This window comes from Xenopus laevis, chromosome 6L (genome assembly GCF_017654675.1).
Source record: "Xenopus laevis strain J_2021 chromosome 6L, Xenopus_laevis_v10.1, whole genome shotgun sequence".
Classification (NCBI taxonomy): domain Eukaryota; kingdom Metazoa; phylum Chordata; class Amphibia; order Anura; family Pipidae; genus Xenopus; species Xenopus laevis.
The window spans coordinates 92,513,789-92,537,609 of record NC_054381.1 but is presented as its reverse complement, the minus strand read 5'-3'; the positions used below and the strand labels follow the sequence as shown (position 1 = coordinate 92,537,609).

The following is a 23,821-nucleotide window of genomic DNA, read 5'->3' as shown; positions in this document are numbered from 1 at the left end:
AGTTTCTAATGCTAACAGACTTTTGCTGCACAAATATGGCAGCCCCCCTCATACAGGAACAGGGTAGTAAGAAGGTAATGTAAAAGCATCAGGCAAATACTTTTATGGCAAAATTATATATATAATTCAAAGACAATGTTATGATAGATAATAAAAAAGGTTATTTTCTGATGTCAGTATCTCTTTAAGACATGTTCCTATGTACTGTATATCGACAATATGAGCAGCAGTTCCACATCTAAAGCACATTATCACAAAATATATTAGCAGCAGATTTGTCGTTTTGTGGAAGGATGATGGCAGTGTAAACTCAGGAATGGCAATCCTAATAAGGACTGATCTCTCCACAAGACGACCAGCTCCTATAGTAGAGGTGGTGATTTCAGGTCTGAGTTTAGACAGATTACGATTAGCACTTTATTTAGGGCCGGTTTTGCCCTAGGCATCGGACCTCAGCTCCCCCAATTGCAGAAGTGATATTGAGGGGCACTACATCATGTAAAGGAATATACGAGTCAGCACACACTCCTCCACTCCATAGGTGCACGTACCAATAGTGGCCACAATCCACTCAGTACAGCAAAATCTCGATGATGGAAAGCACCGTTTTGTATAAATAAAAAGCCTTTATTGTTGAATGGCTACATCAGATACAGTAACATTTTTGAGCCACATCAGTTTGACAAAGAACCAGGATGTGGCTCGAAACATTACTGTATCTTTGGTCGTAGCCATGCAACAATAAAGGCTTTTTATTTATACAAAACGGTGCTGTCCATCATCGAGATTTTGGGGCACGACATCATGTGCACAATGTGTGATGGCACCTCTGCAGTCGCTCCTAACCCCTCACCTCTGGCTGGGGAGATTTTTTTATTTCTATATTTAAAAAATGTTAATTTTAAAACATTTTAATGTTAAAATGTTAGATAGGCACATGTTTGATTCACATTAGGGTTGGGTTTGGCAGATACGTTCTGATACATACAGTATTTGTACCAATGAAAAAGTTTATGGTAGTAGTTCATGGATTTAGTATCTACAGTAAATAAAATGTTTTCCAAGACCATTTTTTTAAATTGTGCCTACTCCACATGCTATATTAGGAATTTTTTAACTAAAGTTGACCCTATAGTTCTCCCTCTAAATAAGCACCTAATGTTAGATGAATTTCATACCAACAGCTACTTTACACGTTTTTTTCAGTCCCCAGTTATTTTGTATTTTTCATCAGCCCACTGCAATAACCATTTGCAGCCAGACATTCTTCCATATACCCCAGCAGAACTATATCATCACATACAGCCCCAAAAGATCCTGAGCCAAGACTTTTCACTCTGCCTATCAACAAAAAAATGGGAAGCTAACAAGACAGTAGCTACCTGAAGGATTGTTTGCATTGTTAAAAACCCTTCTTTTTCCTGCTTGGGTGCTGTTTTCATGTGTACCACTAGGCTAGGGGCTATTGTATTCTTGGGTCTTGGGTTGCATCAAAGTATAATGAGAAAGGGAGAAACAATAACTGTCTCAAAGCAGTTCTGGCTCCTTCTCAAAGCTCAGATTCAGGCACAATGCACTGAGATACAGTGTAATTTAGAAATAAAAAGTAAACCATAAAAATCATGACATAATCCCATAAGGAGTTGAATGTTTGTCTTTGTATGAGAAAGAAGGTTTTAAGTTCATAGAGAACCAGATTTATTCATCCTTGTGGTGCAATTTATATTGTCATCAGGCTGGATTTGTGGAAAGGCCACCAAGGCCCGGCCTAGAGCGGCATGCTGGCCAACCACACCCACATTGGTTCAGAAACACTGGGGATGTACAGGATATAAAATAGTTTTTCTTTTAATTTCCTGTGCGCAATTCCCCATTGCTCTGGTCCCGATTATGAAAATTTGAGAGAATAAAGGGGAGGGGACAGGGGCGATGAACGGCAGCGGGCCTAGGGGCGCCCACTATGTAAATCTGCCCCTGAATTTGTCATAATGGTTTGCACCTAAGTACAAAGTAGACTGCTGTTATAGGGAAAGCATAGCAAAAAGGCTAATAAATAGGTTAGCACTGAAAGGACATGTCTCCCAACTGTTAGGACAGTCCCGATTTTGATAGCTCAGCCTACAGTCCCGGATTGTTACTGAAATGTCCCGCATTTAGATTTGATCTCCAGCACTGAACAACCAGATAAAGATACAAAGTTTCTCAATCTTAAATAAATTAGAAACTTTTCGCAGAGATCCCAGAACAGTTAGCACCTGCACTTAGATAATAGTAGCTATTTAAGATAAGCAAAGATACAATTGTAACTATTTAAAGGGATACTGTCATGGGAAAAAAAAAATTCAAAATGAATCAGTTAATAGTGCTGCTCCAGCAGAATTCTGCACTGAAATCCATTTCTCAAAAAAGCAAACAGATTTTTTTATATTCAATTTTGAAATCTGACATGGGGCTAGACATATTGTCAATTTCCCAGCTGCCCCAAGTCATGTGACTTGTGCTCTGATAAACTTCAATCACTCTTTACTGCTGTACTGCAAGTTGGAGTGATATTACCCCCCTTCCTTTTCCCCCCAGAAGCCAAACAAAAGAACAATGGGAAGGTAACCAGATAACCGCTCCCTAACACAAGATAACAGCTGCCTGGTAGATCTAAAAAAACACTCAATAGTAAAAACCCATGTCCCACTGAGACACATTCAGTTACATTGAGAAGGAAAAACAGCAGCCTGCCAGAAAGCATTTCTCTCCTAGAGTGCAGGCACAAGTCACATGACCAGGGGCAGCTGGGAAATTGACAAAATGTCTAGCCCCATGTAAGATTTCAAAATTGAATATAAAAAAATGTGTTTGCTCTTTTGAGAAATGGATTTCAGTGCAGAATTCTGCTGGAGCAGCACTATTACCTGATTCATTTTGAATTTTTTTTCCCCATGACAGTATCCCTTTAAGATAAGCAGGTTTCTTGGGAGAACTGAGACTTGCAGCTTTAAAGGAAGTTCAGTGTAAAAAAAAACTATGTAAAGAGAGCCTGTGCAAAATAAAAGATGTTTTTTATTTTTATCCAAAAAATTACATTTTTGGCTAAACTATATTAGAAACATTTTTTTTTATTTTGTACAGGTTATCAATTTACCCACTTTTTATTTTTAAACTGAGCTGTTCCTTTAAGCTGCTAGTCTCTGAACTGTACCAATATAAATATGCCCATATGTTTGTGTTATCTGAGCCTGTAATTACGTGCAAATTTTGCAAGTAAAGCAAAAAATTAAACACTGACAAAACCAGAACAACAGGAAAAGTTTAAAATAATATGATTTGAGCATATATGAGTTTTGTTTCTTCCTATTTTCTTCAGCTTTCCATAAAAGCTATATATTCAACATACATACTGTAGATTATTTTTAAAAAAAACAAATGATTATTTCTGGCTCGGACCTTTAGATATTGCAGAATATTCACATATACATTTCAGCTGCATCTAAACCTTACCATCAATAACTAATTATTACAGAGCAAACCACCTGGAATGATGCCATAGGGTGTGCCCACATACTGGCAGTATAAACTCAGCTGCCTTTTAGGCAAACTGCACTTGCATCAGATTTCCAACACCTCCTGTAAAGGTAAATGGGGAAGCTTATTACTGCATGATTATTGTATACTGTATGTTACTATAATTTATATATTAAAATAATGTTATAAAGTTCTGGTCATTCATTTGTGTTTAGAAGCAATGATCAAAATGTCTGGAACTGCTGCAAGGGAAGGCAGGGAAAAGTGCCACTTTTAGAATTTGGCATGCACGTTTGTAGATGTCTTCCCATTGCAGGAATTCACCTATGACAACTCCCATCATCTTTCTTAAAACTGCATTTTTGTAGAAAGTAGCAAAATCATGTAAAATGCTTTGAAAGTTTTAAAGTATTTTTAAAGTTTTAAAGTATTTCAATATTTGATAAATCTGCCCCAAATTTTTAAACTTAAATCTTATCCTAGGTTGGATCCTTGTGTAAAACAAAAATAAGCAGGTTTATTATCTAAAGAAAAGCCTTTTATGCAAAATAGGTCATTATAATATTCTTATAACATTTGTCATGAAAGCAGCGTTCCCTGTTTACATATTTCAGAATAAATGATAATATAGAATTTGAAAAAACAAAATGTATGCATATCTGTATACTATTTTTCACTGAACGATAATTATATTGTGAGTTTCAAGTGGCCAAAGTATTTTTATCATAACATATTTCTTAGTAAGTAATTTCCTTACATACACTTTGCATTAGTACAGTATAATAATATCTTGTGCAAATTAAAAAATACCAGACGCTGAGTTGTTTTGTATTGATGTACGTATGTATATTTTTATTTGCCCTCCTCGAGAGCAAAGCACTGTACAGCAGAACAATGATGACTTTTTTTATGTTCCCCCAATAACTATATTTTGCTTTATTTGTTCCAATTATCAAGCAATAACAGTTCATTGTTCTTAGTTTGACCTTCTCGTTCTCCTGTGATTAGGAGAGTTTGTTTATACAGATATAGTGAGCTGTGTTGTGTATAAACAAACCTAGCTGCAACCTGTGTTTTCAGGCTTACAAATGAGGAGTTCAGTATAATAGACATATACTGTACTGGGGAAATGTGGTTTTATTAACCACTGGGTCTCATTTACTATTGGTCAACAGAAACACTTAATATGCCATGCATAGCAATTGTGTCATTATTACTTTAAAAAATACTCAGTATTCACAAGTCGTAAACTATCTAGCGGACAATCTTGACTTTCCGAGAATAATTTCACCTACAGTTTGCCTTTTGGGGGTCCTAGAAGAGATAATCCCAGCTAATTATACTCGAATCTCTTTTCGTATCCTACTCTTTTATGCGAAAAAAACTGTAGCCCTTCACTGGATGGGTCACCTCTCACCCTCTCTTAATGCTTGGATACAACTGGTTAACAAAGCAGTACCCCTATATAAGCTCACCTACGAAGTTAGGGGAACACCAACAAAATTTGATAAAATTTGGGGATTGTGGAATGACATTGACCCGACCCCTCTATAGCAAGTCTTAACCAAGTCCATCTCCTATTATGAAATCCTTCATGGTTAGCTATCCTACATATCCTCGAAGGTCCCAACCTAGCCTTCAGATGTAAAGTTCACCTGAGTTTGATAGTGTTCATCTCAACTGCTCGATCACTGTATTGTGTTATGCTTGGTGATAGCCTGTGCCATGTTTTCATCCTGCCAAACTTGTACAGTTTAGCCTGCGAGTGTACTTATTTGTTGTATGTCTGATTGCTGTGTGTTTAAAAAAAGAAATAAATCTTACCTTTAAAAAAAAAAAAAAAATACTCAGTATTACTAAAAAACACACTTATGTGAGTGTTTGTTTTCCTTCTTTTTTTTTTATTTTTGCAAAAATCATCTCCCCTAAACAATAAGAAAAGCATGCATTTACCAAAATACTCACCAAACTGTCTTGTTCTTAATTCTTACCAACAATGAAACTGCTAAAGAGGTACTCAAGTAAAAAAACAAAAATAAATGTTTCTGCACAATTAATTTATGTTAAATATAAAATTGAAATGTAAGTCTTTTAATCAGCTTTGATAAACTGTTTTTACAGCTTTAATAGCATTTATATATAACTAAATGTCACTGAGCACATGGGGGAGGATTTTTCCTGAAAGTGCTTGCAGAGACATTCCAGCATATTTCCTCAATACTGTTACTTGGCATATGTAACTCTTTAATATACAGTGTACAGATAAAATTGGCATGTGGTGTCTATTTTATTGAAAGAAGGCCATATTTTTCTATATATATTCTATATATATATATATTTCCCTGTTCACCATGGCAGCCCCCACACTAACTGTGTTCCCACCCCCTCATGCTGATAGGATAGGTTTAAACAAAAAACTCCAATGAGGTCCCTTCTCTCCTATATCTCCTTTCCTCCCCCTTGTCCTTGTCTTTTTTTTCTTTACTCGCGCTGATAGGAAGTTAAGCGTGAGCAGGGATCCTTTTTTATTTATTTTTTTATAGATAAAAGGATTGGATGCTCATTACTAAAAGAAAATAAAAAGTTTATCTGGAATGGAGCTCTCTCTCTGAGAGGCTTAAAGATGTCTGCTTTCATAGAGACAAAGAAGCCCTTACATACCGGATTAGCAGCCCAAGTAAGGGTTGAGGTGCAGAGCAGATGTAATCTGATCGCAGTCACCGGAGAAATGCATGCGTGTTACACCTGGCAAACACACAAGGAATTCGGAGGTGTGCACTGTTGCTAGGCAACGCTAAGACACAAAGCGCCATTTTAGTTTTGGGCAATGGGGAAGCATAATTAGCTTCCTGTTTGAGCACAGAACTTCCAGTGCAGCGCAGCACACAGAGAGAGAGAAACGCCAAACACAGAGAAGTGTGTTTTCAGGTACAACAAGTATAATAGCTATAAAAAGGATGATTTTTCTTCTGCACTTAGAAAAGAAGTCTTGTAAATACAAGAGTTTTTATTCTATCTGTATTTCAATTGTTTGGTTGTAGGAATAGTAAAAACAACAGGAATGGAGTTGCAGGTGCCTAGTAGCCCAGACAATGCGGCCCATAGTGTTAGGAGGTGAGACATATTATCAGTTTCTAGAGCGCTACAATGCTGGGTACAGAATATAGAATCAGCAATAAAAGAAGGAGTGAAAAGGTCAAAGATAATAGATGCATTCGCAGAAGTGAAATTGACTACAGACTTTATAGCAGTGTCATCTGTGGACCTAGTAAAAGCTTCTTTAAGAGCTATGGCTCTTTCAGTAGCAGCAAGAAGAACATTATGGTTGCGGTCTTAGTTTGTATAACCTGCCTTTCGAAGGAGCTATGCTTTTTGGAGAAAAACTGGAAGATATCATTAAAAGGGTAACACGGAGGGTAACAGGAGGAAAAAGTGTTTTCCTACCACAAGAACGAACTCCAGCCCAAGAACTTCAGTTTCGTGAAACAAGACAGATGGGCAAAACTAGTCAGTGGAAAGGAGGACAATGTACACTTGCAAAGCCACAGAGAGGAAGAGGAGGTGCCAAGCAGTCCAGAAAATTATTCTGAGTATTTGGCAGTCCAGCCTTCAATTATACCCAGAAGATTAGAGAAGTTTGCGGAGGTATTGACAAAGTCAACCAGAGACCAATGGGTATTGAACGCAATAAAGAGGGGATATCATTTGGAATTCGAACAAGTTCCACAACACAGTCTGTTTCGATGGTCAGATATTCTGGACCAGCAGGAAAGGAGAGAGATATTAATGAAGTATATTCAACAGTTGCTCAAAGAAGGAGCGATAATTCCAGTTCCAGAGGAATACAGGAATATATTCAAGGTTATTTCTGTTGAAGAAGAAAACAGGGGATTATCGACCAGTTTTAGACTTGAGACCAATAAACTAATTTTTGAAAATAAGAAAATTCAAGATGGAGTCACTACAATCGATAATTACACAAGTGGAACAAAACGATTGGATGCTATCAATAGATTTAAAGGATGCTTATCTGAAAATACCAGTAGCAGAAGTCCATCAAAAATACTTACGTTTTGCGATACACAAAGAACTGCAGTACCAATTCACATGTCTGCCGTTTGGCTTAGCAACCTCTCCGCGAGTGTTTACAAAGGTACTTCAAGTATTGATTGTGGAGCTAAGAAAGTATGGAATACAGATTTACCATTATTTGGACGACATATTGTTAAACTAAGCAAAGAATTTGGAAGAACAAAGGGATTTTGTGATACAATTTCTGCAGAATCACGGCTGGCAAATAAATTTTGCGAAAAGTCAACTGAAGCCAACACAGGACCTTATATATCCAGGAGCCAGATTTTTGACAAAACAAGCATTGATTATGTTGCCAGATCAAAAGAGAAAATAAAAGAAGTAATAAATCATTTACTAACAGAGGCAGTGATGTCGGCACAAGAAATCAACAGTATTCTTGGACTCCTCAATGCCTCAATACCAATGTTGAAATGGGACCACTACAACAATGCTTTCTACAGCAATGGAAGAAAGTACAGAAGAACTGGGAACAAAACATTTATCTATTCCAGAAGGTGAAACACAACATGAGTTGGTGGTTAAAAGACGAAAATCTGAACAGAGGGCTATTGCTAAGACAGCCTCAGTGGAAAACCCTAACGACAGATTCCAGCCCATAGGGTTGGGGGCTCATCTGGATCAGAGAGTGATGCAAGGTACATGGGGACCAGAAGAGAAGTTTCTTCCAGCCAATGTATTAGAACTCAGAGCAGTGAAGAACGCAATTGGGAGTCTAGACCAATCACTGAGAAGATCTGCTCTACTGATAAAATCAGACAACCTGGCAACATTTACATAAAGAAACAAGGAGGTAGTGTGAGATTGTTGCTGGAACTCCAACCAATAATGGCATGGGCAGAATACCACCTGCAAGAGCTGACAGCTCTTCATATTCCAGGAAAAGAAAATCAATTAGCAGATTTTCTAAGTTGCAACTTGATAGACACACGAATGGGAGCTGAACCAAAGGTGTTTTTTCAAGTGAACCAGAAGTGGGGCCACATACAGAAAGATTTGATAGCAACGAAAAAGAATCGGAAATTAAAGAGGTTCTATTCCCCCTTTCAATGCTCTGAGTCAGAATTGGAGTCAGGGGTTGTTATACATCTTTCCTCCGTTTCCTCTGATACAGAGGGTCCTGAAGAAAATCAGGGTGGAGAGGGCCAATATAGTGGCGATAATACCAGACTGGCCCAAGAGGATATGGTACCCATCAAAGGAACCATATACAGTAGTACAAGAAGACAGAGTGTTGCTATGAACAGTGCCAGGGTTCTTACCAAAAGTGGTGACTGAACATCATTTGAATAGGGAGGTTATTCTACCTGCATTTTTTCCCAATCCTGAAAAAGAACAGACACATTGAGGTGTCTATCGATTTATTTTAATAGGACTTAGTCCTGCAGAAAATCATATAAGCTATTTGTTATTACCTCAGCAGCTACATGCACAATAAGTAGATGGATTGTTAATTGCATCAGAATGGCTAATCAAGAGAGTGGATTAAACTTTCCAAAAGGGGTAAAGGCACACTCCACAAGGGCAATTAGTACTTCTTGGGCATTTCAGGCAGATATACCAATGGAAGAAGTATGCAGAGCAGCGGCATGGAGATCGGCAAATACCTTTCTGAAGCATTATCATTTAGACATACAGTCTACAAACGGCAAAATGTTGGCCTAAAAGTTTTGGAAGCAGTTTGCAATCCAAAATAAATAAATATGTTTGTTTTCATTGAATGGTTGTTTTGGTCCCTCCCTTTCGAAGAGCTCAGGTAACTCACCCTTAGTGTGGGGGCTGCCATGGTGAACAGGGAAAAGAGAAAACTTAACATACTTACCGAAATTTTCTTTTCCTGGTTATCATGGGCAGCCCTCACACTAAGCCCTCCCAATAACAACAACGCTCAGACAAAAAGATAAGGACAAGAGGGGGAGGAAAGGAAATATAGCAGAGAAGAGAACTCATTGGAGTTTTTTGTTTAAACCTGTCCTATCAGCATGAGGGGGTGGGAACACCCTTAGTGTGAGGGCTGCCCATGGTAACCAGGAAAAGAAAATTTCAGTAAGTATGAAGTTAAATTTTCTCTTTTACACACATATATATATATATATATATATATATATATATATATAAAGCATTACCAGGCCAGCACTTCCCTAGTAAATCAAGTGATTTTATTTTTCACACATCACAGTGCTCCAACGTTTCAAGGATCCTTGAAAAAGGTCCCAAGAGGGACCGAAACGTTGGAGCACTGTGATGTGTGAAAAATAAAATCACTTGATTTACTAAGGGAAGTGCTGGCCTGGGAATGCTTTATTCCAAATTGAGAGTGTATATATATATATATATATATATATATATATATATATATATATATATATATATATATATATATATATATATATATATATATATATATATAGCCTTCAAATCTCTCTATACCTGCAAAGGAATTAAAATTGTTTAATTTCCATAGGATTCATAAACATAATTGTATCTTTTTGTGGGCAGTTTAGAGGTATTTAGAGTTTACAGGAATTTGATCCTAGAAAATGAAATTACCATTTATGCTAATTGTATGTCTCTCCTTTGCTTTAGCTTCTCATTAACCATCACCATGAGCAGCCTGAACAATTCATTCTTAGAATTCTCACTTGACCTCTACAAAGAGCTAAAACAAAACCCAGAAAGTAAAAACATCTTTTTCTCACCATTAAGTATCTCTTCTGCCATGGGCATGGTCCTCTTGGGAGCAAGGGAAAGAACAGCCGCTGACATTGAAAAGGTCAGAAAGTTGTGCATTATAGTTTCTAATATTACATGGTCGTTAGGTAGGAGAATGAGCAAGTTCTTGAGAGCCACAAGTTATCTAAGGCATAACTCATATAATGCCAGTTCTTATTAATAGCCATATTTATATAGCACAGACCTACTCCACAGCCTTTCCCACGTTTTATATATCATTCTCTGTTCCAGTTTAAGGCAGGGGCACCATCAGAAATCACAGGCCCCATACTGCTACATTAGCAGGACCCTTCCTTACCAAGAGGTCCCCAATTATTAAATCATTGGTCACCTAAGCCCCTGGGCAGTGGGCCCTGCCAAAAAGTAGAATGGAGACGAATGGAAAAAATGACCCACCAGATGCATGGCTATTCTCCTGATCCACCCCAGTGACAGTCATTATATTAAAACACTGCCCACACTTTGTAGTTGAAAGTGGTTGTGCTAAAGAGTGCAGAACTATGTATTACTATTACTATTATTTTACATATTGCCCAACCAATTGTGGAGTAGGGAATTGTTGTTTGTCTAAGAAACAGTAATATTTACTGTAAAATGTAACTAAATTATTTTGAAACATAGAATTGATTATTTTTTTTTATGATACTAGTGGGGAGTTTGTTGGCATCATACCATGTCATAACCTTTTTTTGAATGCAGATTTCTGTGTGCTATTTATTTTATTCCAGGTGCTTCATTTTCCTGCAGCTGTAAGCAGTAAATACAGTAAACCTGCTTGTCAAAAGGTATAAAAATCCAGTTACATTCTGTTCTTATCTCACTAATCAATGATATGATATGAACTAATTCCTCTAAAAACCCATTCCCTAGTATACTGTAGATTTAAAAAAAAATATATAAAATATGTATTTTGTACAGCATCACATAGACTACCAATATTAATTGTATGCATATTATATGTAATTTTCTGTCATGGGGAAATCATATATATTTTCATGAAGACATACATTCATGCAACTGAAACACAACCACCAGCTTACATCACGAATATCAGTATTCCAAACATTAAAGGGGCTATTTACTAAAACTCATACTTTTCTGGTTGGACTTTTTGGTGCAAAAAACTCAAACTTTTTGTGAAAAAAAACTTTTTGGAGATTTATTATACCCCAATGCTGCAAAAAGCCTGAATCTTAAAATCCGCCATCTCAAACCTGTTGAGGTCATGTATAAGTCAAATGGAGATGTTCCTATCCCAATTTGAAGATATTATGGTCTGCGCTGGATTTAGCACGATAATCTGAAAAATTCAGGGTTTTGGGGCAAAACCTCCCCAAAAAAACAGGAAAAAAAATCAGAAACAAATTGTAGTATTTATGTTTTCACTTGATTTCATCCAGATCCTATTAATTCAAGTTGTTTTAATGATGAATGAGGCAAAATCATGGATGAGAGTTCGACAAAGCTTTTTTTATTTAAAATAAGAGAAAAAAAATTGGATTTTAGTAAATAACCCCCTTAGAGGCCCATTTATCAAGGTCCAAATTTATTTCAATATCGGCTGCTGCAAACTCCGAACTATCCTGCTCGGGTTTTTAACGCTTATTTATCATTACATTTTCCAGAAAATTACCTTTGCGGGAAAAGCTCTGATTTTCAAAAAATTTCGGGAATTTTCCCCGAAATCTCAGAATTTTTCGGAGTTTTCACCCGAAAGCTCCGAAAACATTGTGAAATTGCCCTATATCCCAGACACAACCAAAAATCAATGGGACTGTTCCAATTAACTTTTATGCAACCATGACAGGTTTGAGATGCCTTGTTTTTATGTTCTGGCTTTTTAGCCCTCAGGGTTTAATAAATTAACTTGAATGAATGAAACATTGATGTTTGACCACCTGTATGGTGTGCACTGTGTGTTTATCCTGATGAAGGGTGGGTGAAAACCCCCCTGAAACGTTGATTTTTTGGTGGTGAAAAATAAATGGGGAAGCTCCCCACCTGCAACAAATTGGTGTTGTGCTGCTCTCTTCCATTCAACTGTGATTACTATGGAAAGCTACAGAGCCACCTACTCTGGCCTTCTGGATAAAGCTAATAGAAGTCCAAGGCAGAAACTTACATACTTAGCCCGGGGGGGGGCCAGAAAAATTTGGTAAAGTTTTGGACCGTTGGTTGGATGATGCACAAACTGGTACTGCAAACCAAGAATAAGAGACATTGGTTTATCGCAAAAGACTTGTGGTATATGAGAATTTCCAGTGGGAACACCCATCATTCTTCTCCTCTTCCTCTATACTTCTTCTTTCTTTCAACTTTCAATCTAAATATAAATGGAAAAAGTTAATAAAGAAAATCTTACAAAAAAAGAATACAAATATAAAAAACTCGAAATAACATGCTAGGAAAAAATCCAATACCTAGAATTTGTGAGTTTTACAAGCTCAAAAAAAAATCTAGAAATTTAAGCTCAATAAATAGTTGAAATTTTGCAGCTCCCATTGACTTCTTCATGACCTAGTGCAGGGAAATCACGTGCACACTCAGACCTTTTAAACGAATACCGCTGGTGCCCAAAGCCTAAGGGAGACGGCACTCCCAATGAAGAAACAAGAGGCAACAAGAGGCAGGTTTGACGCAATAAACACACCAGGGGCAGGAGCCCGGTTTAATTCGCTCCGTGTGCCAGCCTCTTGTTTCTTCATATTCTTCATGACTTAGCACACTTTTAGATGCCTACGGTTTACATTTGAGGATTTCATTTTTTTTAGCTTAATAAAAACTTTGATTTGAAGTTATAATTACAGTTTGTGAGTTTTAGTGCAAACAAAACTCAAATCACAGTTAAAATTCAAATTCAGACATCGTCCATAAAGTTAGTTTTGCGCAGCTGATAATCTATAGTATAGGAAATGTGCCATGAAGTAATCATTTCACTGATCTTATAGCAGACTTGCCAAACCGAAGGAGTTCATGTGCTATTTAAGGAGCTTTTCACAGCACTCAACAAGCCCAATGAACATTATGAACTGAATATCGCAAATCGAACATATGGCGAAAAGTCATTTACATTTTCCAAGGTAAGTTTTAAGGTTAACAGCAATTTGTTCTTATTTTGTTGGGAAAGCATCAAAAAATGTATGCTTTATTAGCTCCCTACCAATAGTACCAGTCAGCTTATCATCTAGGGTTGTTGCAACCCTATTGTCATCTTTGAGAGTTCAGATAAAAAATAAATATGTTTTAACTAAATTGTAAATTATCGCTTGCTTCTCAAGTGCCTTGATTAACACAGTCATTAAATAGTCATTACTTTGTGAGAAAATAGCTGCATCTTCAAGCAGGTCTTTATATTACAGGTATGGGACCTGTTATCCAGAATGCTTGGTACCTGGGGTTTTCTGTTTAAGCGATCTTTCTGCAATTTGTATCTTTATACCTTAAGTCTACTAGAAAATCATTTAAACATTAAATAACCCCAATAGGCTGGGTTTGCTTCTAATAAGGACTGATTATATCTTAATCAATGTACATGCTACTAATTTTTTTTTATCATATTAAAGGATTTAGATTATTTGCATAAAAAATTATATAGGAGACAACCTTCCCATAATTTTTCAGGAAAATTGGGTTTCTGGATAACGATTCCCTGTACTATGTACAATGTAATCTGCAATAATAGTAAATAAAATAACATTGCAAAATACTAAAAGAATTTTGTTCTTCATTTTGCAAATATTCATTCTGTTTATGATATTTTTTACTTATGTTTTACTTATTTCCAATAAGAATCCAGTGTAACACACATTCTGCCATAAGAGTTTTACATGGTAAGGGAAGAGTTACACTGAGAAGTTGTGTTTTCTGATGTTTCCAGTTGTCATATTTCTTATGAATGACATATTGTGCTAATAGTTTCACGGGAGCAATTCCTTTGTATAAATATTGTAATTATCTAATTTCAGCAATATTTATTGTGCCTGGAGCAATTATACAAGGCAAAGCTTGAACCTACAGACTTCAAAAACAATGCAGAAGCTTCCATAGTGAAAATTAATGCGTGGGTTGAGTGTAAAACAAAAAGTAAGAAAGAAAAATATTATTTTTGATTAACAGTATTAATTGTGAAACATGTTAAGGGGTTAGTATTTTGTGGGGGTATTGTTTTCTACTTGTACAGCTTTTGTTAATATTTGCTTGTACAGCAGCATCATCAGTGTAACCCGCACTGTGTCTGCTCTGGTCACCCATACCAGCACTGCTCAGTATTCCACCTTTCTTCTCTATGATGAAGACAACAAATACAGAAATCTGTTGACTTTTCTCACAGCACTGTGTAATCATACCCATGTTTGTATTTTTGTATCACTACAAGCTAAAATAACTTTTGTCTTTTTTCCAATTTAGGCTGACATTCAATTATAGTAGGTAGGATCTTTTAGTTTAGCATGAGCTGCAAACATTTCAGCATAGCTCCTTTGGATTGCTAAATATTCAAGTCAGATACACGCTGCAGACTACATCAACCTTTATCTGAGTTATTATAGGTATGGGATCTTTTATCCAGAAACCTATTATTCAAAAGCTCTGAACTACGGGATGGCTGTCTCTAATAGACTCCATTTCTTCCAAATTTCCTTTTTCTCTGTAATAATATAATGGTGCTTTGTACACAGGGTCGGACTAGGTGGTTGACCGGGGCTGCTGTCCAGGTCCCCCCTCCAGACCCATCTGGTGTGCCGCCACAAAGTCACAAACCACCCACATCACATTTTTGGGTTAAAAAAAAAAAACTTGAATTTTTTTCAAGATTTATTATACCCAGCGCCGATTCGGACCTAAGCGCCGCCTGAGGCGGCTCCTGCAATGCCGCCCCCCCTCGCCGACTTACTTGTCGGGAGGGGAGGCAGGAACACTAATGCGGAGAGCGCAATTGCGCTCTCTCGCATTAGTAAAGCCGAATTTCCGGTTTAAAAACCGGAAATTCGGCTCTTAAAGGTGCAGGAGCGGCTTTTTGCCGCCCCTGGAAACCGATTCGGCGTTGCCGCCTGAGGCGAGCGTCTCAGCTCGCCTCATTGGCGGCGCGCCCCTGATTATACCCCGACCGTGGAAATAGCTCAATCCCAAAAATACACCATCTAAAACCTGTTGAGGTTATGTAGGAGTTAATGGCAGAGGTCCCTTGAACCATGTGAAGATGTTAAAAAAAAAATAGAGGGTCTTTCCTGAAAACTTGATCAATTCAAACTATTCCAGTTTTTTCCTGTCGACAACTCGATTAATTTGAGTTTTCAGGTTGTTAACCCTGAACTCGTTTTTTTCATTCCAATTTTTTCTTAACTTCGAAACCATTCGAGTTGTGTTTTCTAACATTGACCTTTGATAAATAACCCCTTCAATGTTTAAATTATTTTCTAGTGGACTTTAGATATGAAGAATGAAGAAATAGAATGTATCAGAACTTATTCTTCACCAGCAAGGCAGCATAATTAATAGATATAGATATATAGATAGTTGGAGAGGAAAACAGTTATGGCAAAAGTGTGAGAAGAAAGTTATGCATGATAGAGATGAAAGAGATGAGATGGTAGACCTTACACAGAAAAACAGAAGTATAACAACGAAGAAGAACAAGAATTTAAAATATAGATGAGCAAAAGACAGCATGGGATATGAGAACATTGAAGCCTTAGTGACAGCATGCAAACAAATGGAATAAGAGAGAGAAAAAAGTAAAAGTGTTAAAAGAAGTAGTGAGTGAAAAGAGAGTCAGGAAGTAGATGGTGTAAGAGGTTTGCCATACAAAATACAGAAATGGGTGTGTTATAATGATACATTTGCATATGGTTAAGAAGACGATTGTTTCCAGTTTTCAGTGGAATTATCATTTACCATCAAGTAAAGCAATACAGTAATACAGAAAGATCCTAATATGTCACAAGGCACCAATTATTTCACTGAAGTATACATTTGCATGTCAATTATGCATGTTTCCACTGTGACTGTGCCCATACCACTGTGACTGTGCCCATATCACTGTGACTGTGCCCATATCACTGTGACTGTGCCCATATCACTGTGACTGTGCCCATATCACTGTGACTGTCCCTATAACACTGTGACTGTGCCCATAACACTGTGACTGTGCCCATATCACTGTGACTGTGCCCATACCACTGTGACTGTGCCCATATCACTGTGACTGTGCCTATATCACTGGGCTGCAAGATCCAGCAACATTTTATATAAGAAATATTTTTAGTAATCTCAATGTACTCCTACTGCTTAGTTTACGTTTATTTTTAATGTTTCCTTTTCTAAGGTAAAATCAAAAACCTGTTCCCTAAGGGTACCCTTGATGATTCCACTGTATTGGCCCTGGTTAATGCAGTGTATTTTAAGGGGCGCTGGAAGAAGCAGTTTGAAAAAGAAAATACGAAGGACGCTCCATTCTTTCTCAAAACGGTATGTTCTAGTGCGAGCTTGGGAAATTGTATCCATTGTAGCAATAGGCAGTTAGTTGTATCACTGCACCATCCCTGACAAAAACATCTATGCAAAAGGACAACACTCAAAGGGAACATTCAAAATAGTTTCACACATTACCACTGCTTTTATTACATGCAGTGGGTTACAATGGTCAGTAAACACGCTCTAGTTAATTACTCAGGGCAGACTGGCCCACTGGGACATGGGGGGGGCTGTCAGATAGTAATTAGTGGCAGCAACAGGTGGGGGGAAGAGTGAGACAACTGGTAGTAGGCCCTTGGCTCATGAATTCTTTTGGGGCCCTGGTATGCCAGTCCCACACTGCAATTACTTCTTTTATTTATTCTGTCTTTTTATGGACCACAGTTTCTGAGGGTCATGTCTAATTGCAAAACGTACAGACATTTGGTACTCACTGTATATTTTCTATGACTCTATAAGGTCTAATTTATAATGATGCTGTATTGTACAAAAACCAGTGCAATATGAATATTGCGCCTCTCCTTGCACCCTAAAGCTGACCATAGACGCAAAGATAATATCATACGAAACAAAGCTTCATACAATTTTTCAGACTGCGCGTGGAATGTACCGGACATTTTTCGTACCTTGGCGATTGGTCATTCAGTCAATTGGATAGGTTAAAATATTTATATCGGCTACTGATAAGATCTCTGCATATATTGCATATCTGACAATATCAACGGGAAATTGTCAAGTCTATGGTCAACTTAAAGGGATACTGTCAGGGGAAAACATGTTCTTTTCAAAACACATCAGTTAATAGTGCTGCTCCAGCCGAACTCTGCACTGTTTTTTAAAAGAGAAACATTTTTTAATATTTAATTTTGAAATTTGACATGGAGCTGGACATATTGTTAGTTTCCCAGGAGCCCTCTGGTCATTTGACTTGTGCTCTGAGAAACTCAGTCTTTACTGCTACACTGAAAGTTGAAGTGATATCACCCCCCTGCCTCCCCAGCAGCCCATCAGTAGACGATCAACAGAATAATAGGCAGTTAACCAGATAGCAGCTACCTGATCCTTTGCTGAAGAATTTGTTTGCATTGCTCCCTAGCCCCACATGGTGGTAAACATGAGAATAGCACCAAAGCAGGAAAACCCCAACTTTTTCCTGCTTAGGTGATATTCTCAATGCAAACACCACCTAGGGTTGTGGATTAATACAATGAGAAGGGGAGACACAATAACTGCCTCAAAGCAGTTCTATCCTGAAGTGCTGGCTCCTTCTCAAAGCTCAGAATCAGGCACAATGCTCTGAGATGGCTGCCTCCACACCAATTTTACAGCTTAAAAAATACATTTTGTTAATTCAACAATAAAATATTAAATGGTAGAGTGAATTGTTTGCAATGTAAACAGTGTAATTTAGAAATAAACACCATAAAAATCATGACAGAATCCTTTTAAGATACAACATTCCGTTCTTTTAAGAGTTTTGCCTTACTTGTATGCATTACTTCCCATTGTTCTGTTGTTAGGATGCTGGCGTGAAGGGGAGGGGGTGATATCACTCCAACTTGCAGTACAGCAGTAAAGAGTTTATCAGAGCACAAGTCACATGACTGGGGGCAGCTGGGAAACTGACATGTCTAGCCCCATGTCAGATTTCAAAATTATTCCAAAATCTGTTTGCTCTTTTGAGAAACAGATTTCAATGCAGAATTCTGCTGGAGCAGCACTATTAATTGATGTGTTTTGAAAAAAACATGTTTTCCCATGACAGTATCCATTTAAATTGCTCATTGGTTATTCTTTTTGCCACTTTGCTCAACATTTTCTTGTGTGCTGGTACATATTCATTTCAAAAAATGTTATACAAGGAAAGGAAAAAGAAACCCCACCAATAGTTAGGATTCTAAAGTTGACAGGAAAATTCTAATAGGTGATGCACCTTACTTATTTGATAACAATAATTCGTAAGAAAATGTGCTAAAAAAGAATTTAAAGTGCTAGTGCCGTTATAGTAAAATTAACTTTTCCTGAATAAATTGAAATTGAAAAATTGAAAAACCGAATTAATTCAATTCATCTGTGAGATAGTATTACTCCTTAAATTCATCCATAGATAGACAAAAAATTCATTATTTAAAGTGCGGTGCAATAATTTAAAGTAATAAGCCTGAAAAATGTATTAGTTTATTAAAAAGTAATTAAAAATGACCAAACATGGTAGGGGGTTAAAAGATGTAGTCACAATCCATAAAATTAGATAATAGAAATTGGAAAAAATAGATGGTGGAGTTGTCCCGTAAACTAGCTACCTGATTTTTTTCTAGAGCCTGGGACACCACAAAGATAAGGCAGGACAGGGTAACTGGGGCTGTGGCCTTGGTATTTAACTTGCCCTAGATGTTTTAAAGAGGCTAAGTAACCCTAAAAAGCCACAAACCGTCGGCCCCTTAGAATGGAAGGAAGATTAAAAGAGGTTGTATAGAGTAGTAAAGGATTTGACCCAAAAATTCTTGCCCCCACTTCCATGGAAAAAAGCAAAACCAGACTATTAAATGTAGACCAAATTTACAAAAGAGGAATCGATTTGAGCAGAAGAGGATTACTAAAAACGCAGACGTACGTTTCGCTAAACAGCTTTTAAAACATCTAGGGCAAGTTAAATACCAAGGCCACAGCCCCGGTTACCCTGTCCTGCCTTATCTTTGTGGTGTCCCAGGCTCTAGAAAAAAATCAGGTAGCTAGTTTACGGGACAACTCCACCATCTATTTTTTCCAATTTCTATTATCTAATTTTATGGATTGTGACTACATCTTTTTGACCACTACCATGTTTGGTCATTTTTAATTACTTTTTAAAAAACGAATCAATTTTTCAGGCTTATTACTTTAAATTATTGCACCGCACTTTAAATAATGATTTTTTTGTCTATCTATGGATGAATTTAAGGAGTAATACTATCTCACAGATGAATTGAATTAATTCGGTTTTTCAATTTCAATTTATTCAGGAAAAGTTAATGTTACTATAACAGCACTAGCACTAAATTCTTTTTTTAGCACATTTTCTTACGAATTATTGTTATCAAATAAGTAAGGTGCATCACCTATTAGAATTTTCCTGTCAACTTTACAATCATAACTATTGGTGGGGTTTCTTTTTCCTTTCCTTGTATAAAAATGTATTGTTTTTTGTTGCTCTGACTTTGTCAGACCTCAACTAATAGTTGTGAAAGATCTTTTTTGCGTTTGAATAAAGGCACCTATTTTTGGTTATATTTCACCTATTCATTTCACTGATACTATTTTCAGCAGGATTCAGATTCCGCTGAATCCTTCTGCCTGGCCATACCGAATCTGAATCCTAATTTGCATATAACAAATTAGGCATGGGAGGGAAATCGCATGACTTTTTGTCACAAAATAAGGAAGTAAAGAATGTTTCCCCCTTCCCACACCTAATTTGCATATGCAAATTAGGATTTAGTTTGGTATTCGGCCAACCGGACTTGCAGGGCAAAGATGTCTGATATCAGCACACGGCAATATGACTGGCGGATTTGGTTTAATACAGGAGGTGCAGCGTTCATGACCATGCCTAAGCCGAGGGATTTGGTTCTCTTGGCTTGGGTATGGTCATAAATGCTATACACAATTGTTTAATGAAAATTGTATCAGATTTAATCGACAGACTTTAAGGATATTATTGGATACAGGGTGTGGGTATTGGAGTAAATACCATAGGGAAAGGGGGTATGACACCCATAGGGCCCACATGGTATACCACAATACAATCCTGTAGGTAAGAAAAATGGCAGGTTTGCAGTGTACATGCAGAGGGGTGTGTTTGGGCAGTGTGGGTGCCTCAGTGAAAATTTTGTACCTGGGCCTGTGAGACTGTAGTGGAAGCATGGATGTTTTAAAGATATATTCTTAAAGGAATAGTTCAGCGTGGAAATAAAAACTGGGTAAATAGATAGGCTGTGCAAAATAAAAAATGTTTCTAATATAGTTAGTTAGCCAAAAATGTAATGTATAAAGGCTGGAGTGAACAGATGTCTAATAAAACAGCCAGAATCCAACTTCCTGCTTTTCAGCTCTATAACTCTGAGTTAGTCAGTGACTTGAAGGGCTATTCCACACGGGGAGATAGCCTTGCGTTTGCGGTCGCGGCGACAAAGCGCCGCGCCAGTCGCCGCGACCGGCGCAGGCGACAGTTTTGTATGGGCGCCTATGTAAAAACGCCTGTGCTAACCACACGAGGCGATGCGCTTTTCAACAGTCGCCTGAAAATGCCTCGCCAGGCTTTTTCAGGCGACTGTTGAAAAGCGCATCGCCTCGTGTGGTTAGCACAGGCGTTTTTACATAGGCGCCCATACAAAACTGTCGCCTGCGCCGGTCGCGGCGACTGGCGCGGCGCTTTGTCGCCGCGACCGCAAACGCAGGGCTATCTCCCCGTGTGGACTAGCCCGAAGGGGGGCCACATGGTACATTTCTGTTCAGTGAGTTTGTAATTGATCCTCAGCATTCAGCTCAGATTCAAAAGCAACAGATAAGACCCATGTGCCCACCCCTCAAGTCTCTGATTGGTTACTGACTGGTAGCCAGGGTAACCAGTCAGTGTAAACCAAGAGAGCTGAAAAGCAGGAAGTAGTGTTCAGACTGACATGTTATATATATCAAATCACTCCAGCCTTTATACATTACATTTTTGGCTAACTAACTATATTAGAAACATTTTTTATTTTGCACATACTATCTATTTACCAAGTTTTTATTTTCACACTGAACAATTCCTTTAAGATGATTGGACCTTCACATATGATTTAGACTGCTGCACAAAGTTTTTCCAAGTTTATTCAATTTGTATACCAATGTTCTAGTCATTGATGACCATGTTCCTCTATATAGTGTCCACTACAAACAATTGTTCTGTAAAAATAATGGCCTTTCTATCTTTTAAGCTATATTCACTATTAATAATATTAGCATTAAGGAAACCCTAATTATTAGTTGGTGCAGAATATCATTTCATATAAACACAATGCAAATTTGTATCTGGGCAGTAACCCGTAGTAACCAATCAGTAAATATTTTTTTTTTCTGCCAGCTGCAAATTGAACACTGAAAACAATCATCTGATTGGTTGCCATCAACCAATCAGAACATCATTACACAAAAAATATTTACAATAATATGATTTGGGACACTGATTATATAAATACAAACTATACATGTTTCTGATACTGTATATTCATGTGCAGTACTTTATTTTATATGCTAAAATTATTTCTCTCTCTTTCTAAAAGAATGATACAACTACAGTGAAAATGATGTCTCAGACAGGAAAGTACAAACTGGGCTCCCACCCAGAACTGAAATGCAGGATTTTGGAGCTTCCTTACGAAGAAGGCTTCAGTATGAAGATTATATTGCCAGATGACATTGATGGATTGGCAGAGGTAACAGCAATATTATTGTTAAAGGGGAACTATCTTGAAAATGAAAATTTAATATAAGCTTTATCACGCTAAAATAAGAAACTTTCTAAATACAGTCAATTAAATATTCTGTATTGTTTCTGAAATAATCAAGTTTATCTTCACTATCCATCTCCCAGCATCTGTTCTTCTTCATTCTGTCTTCATGCAGGAGTTGGGTGTCAGATTTTTATTGTCAGTTAGATCCAATATATCTTATAGGGGGGCTTCCTAGCAGATGAATTAGAGCTCACTCAAATAACTGATTCCAGTACAAACAAAATCTAACAAAATAATGGCCTGCATGTAGAGAGACAGGATTTCGGGTGATTGTAATAGAGTGAGCTCTAATACATCTTCTAAGCAAAAGGAGACCCCTATAATATATATTGGATTTCACTATCAATGATTATCTGACACCCACCCAACTCCTGTATGGAGTCTCAGATGCTGAGAGAGGAATAGTGAAGATGAACTTGATTATTACAGACACAGTACAGAATTTGATTGTATTTAGAAAGTTTCTTATTTCAGTATGCTGAAGCTCATATTAAATTTCCATTTTCGCGAATATAGGATCTGGGACAAACATGAAAAAGTAGAGTCAAAATCCGAATTGTATGATTTTTTTAGATATTCTACCCAAATCGGTTTTTTTCAGGCTTTCTCCCAAAAAGCCTGAATTTTTCGTATTTTTGCCCGAAAAGTCCGAAATAGTTGGATTTTCAGGCCAATTCCAGTGCAGACCACAGAAACTTGCAAATAGTATAGGGACCTATTTTCCACGCTCAGAGTATAATAAATCTCATAGAATTCGAGGTTTTTTTTTTCCAGTAAAAATTTGGATTTTATTGTTATTTTTTAGAATCGGATTTTGATAAATAACCCCCTTAAACATTTATATATTTAAAATAAGAATGCTCAATTTGAACCATGATTAAAAATGCTTGTTTTCTTGTCTGTGATTTAGCTTGAAGCTAACTTGACATATGAAAAATTAACAAAGCTGATGAATCTAGAAAATATCCGAGAAGTTAAAGTTGTGGTAAGGCTTCCACAATTCAAGTTTGGAGAGACATATTCTCTTAAAGAAGTGCTGAAGAGCATGGGAATGACCAGTGTCTTTCAGGGGGCTGATCTGTCAGGAATCTCAGATAAAGTTAGTTTGGTTATATCAACGGTGATACACAAATCCTTTATCGAAGTAAATGAAGAGGGAACCGAAGCAGCAGCTGCTACAGGCATTGGGATTGTTGTTACAAGTCTACCCCTTCCACCAGAAGAATTTGTAGCCGATCATCCTTTCTTGCTTACCATAGAACATAATCAAACCAAATCTATGCTGTTCTTTGGAAGGTTCACATCTCCAGAAATATGAATTGATTAATGCACTAAATAATGATTTGACAACAAATGTAACATACATTAAACTGGCTTTGCCTGTCATTATTTTTTTATCTTTTGAAATGTCTGAAACTGATCTAGTGATCTTATTTGGTTGTAAATTGCCAGTAATAGAATAAATAACTGTTGTTTTT

General features: G+C 37.2%; 1 protein-coding gene across 2 annotated transcripts in view; it reads left to right on the top strand.

Moving 5' to 3' along the window:
* Positions 1-23,821, top strand: part of serpinb4.L (serpin peptidase inhibitor, clade B (ovalbumin), member 4 L homeolog) — a 39,561-nt gene extending 15,740 nt beyond the window's left edge. Inside the window, exons 8-15 of one of the 2 annotated variants that reach the window (XM_041565508.1) lie at positions 6,993-8,063; positions 10,195-10,381; positions 11,070-11,126; positions 13,290-13,421; positions 14,307-14,424; positions 16,664-16,806; positions 22,113-22,265; positions 23,254-23,821. In XM_041565508.1, coding sequence (XP_041421442.1) covers positions 6,993-8,063; positions 10,195-10,381; positions 11,070-11,126; positions 13,290-13,421; positions 14,307-14,424; positions 16,664-16,806; positions 22,113-22,265; positions 23,254-23,661 — 2,269 coding nt within the window. In that variant the 3' untranslated portion in view covers positions 23,662-23,821. Of the gene's footprint in view, positions 1-3,603; positions 3,627-6,992; positions 8,064-10,194; positions 10,382-11,069; positions 11,127-13,289; positions 13,422-14,306; positions 14,425-16,663; positions 16,807-22,112; positions 22,266-23,253 lie in introns of those variants that run through there. The other variant, NM_001094274.1, reaches the window with a different exon arrangement.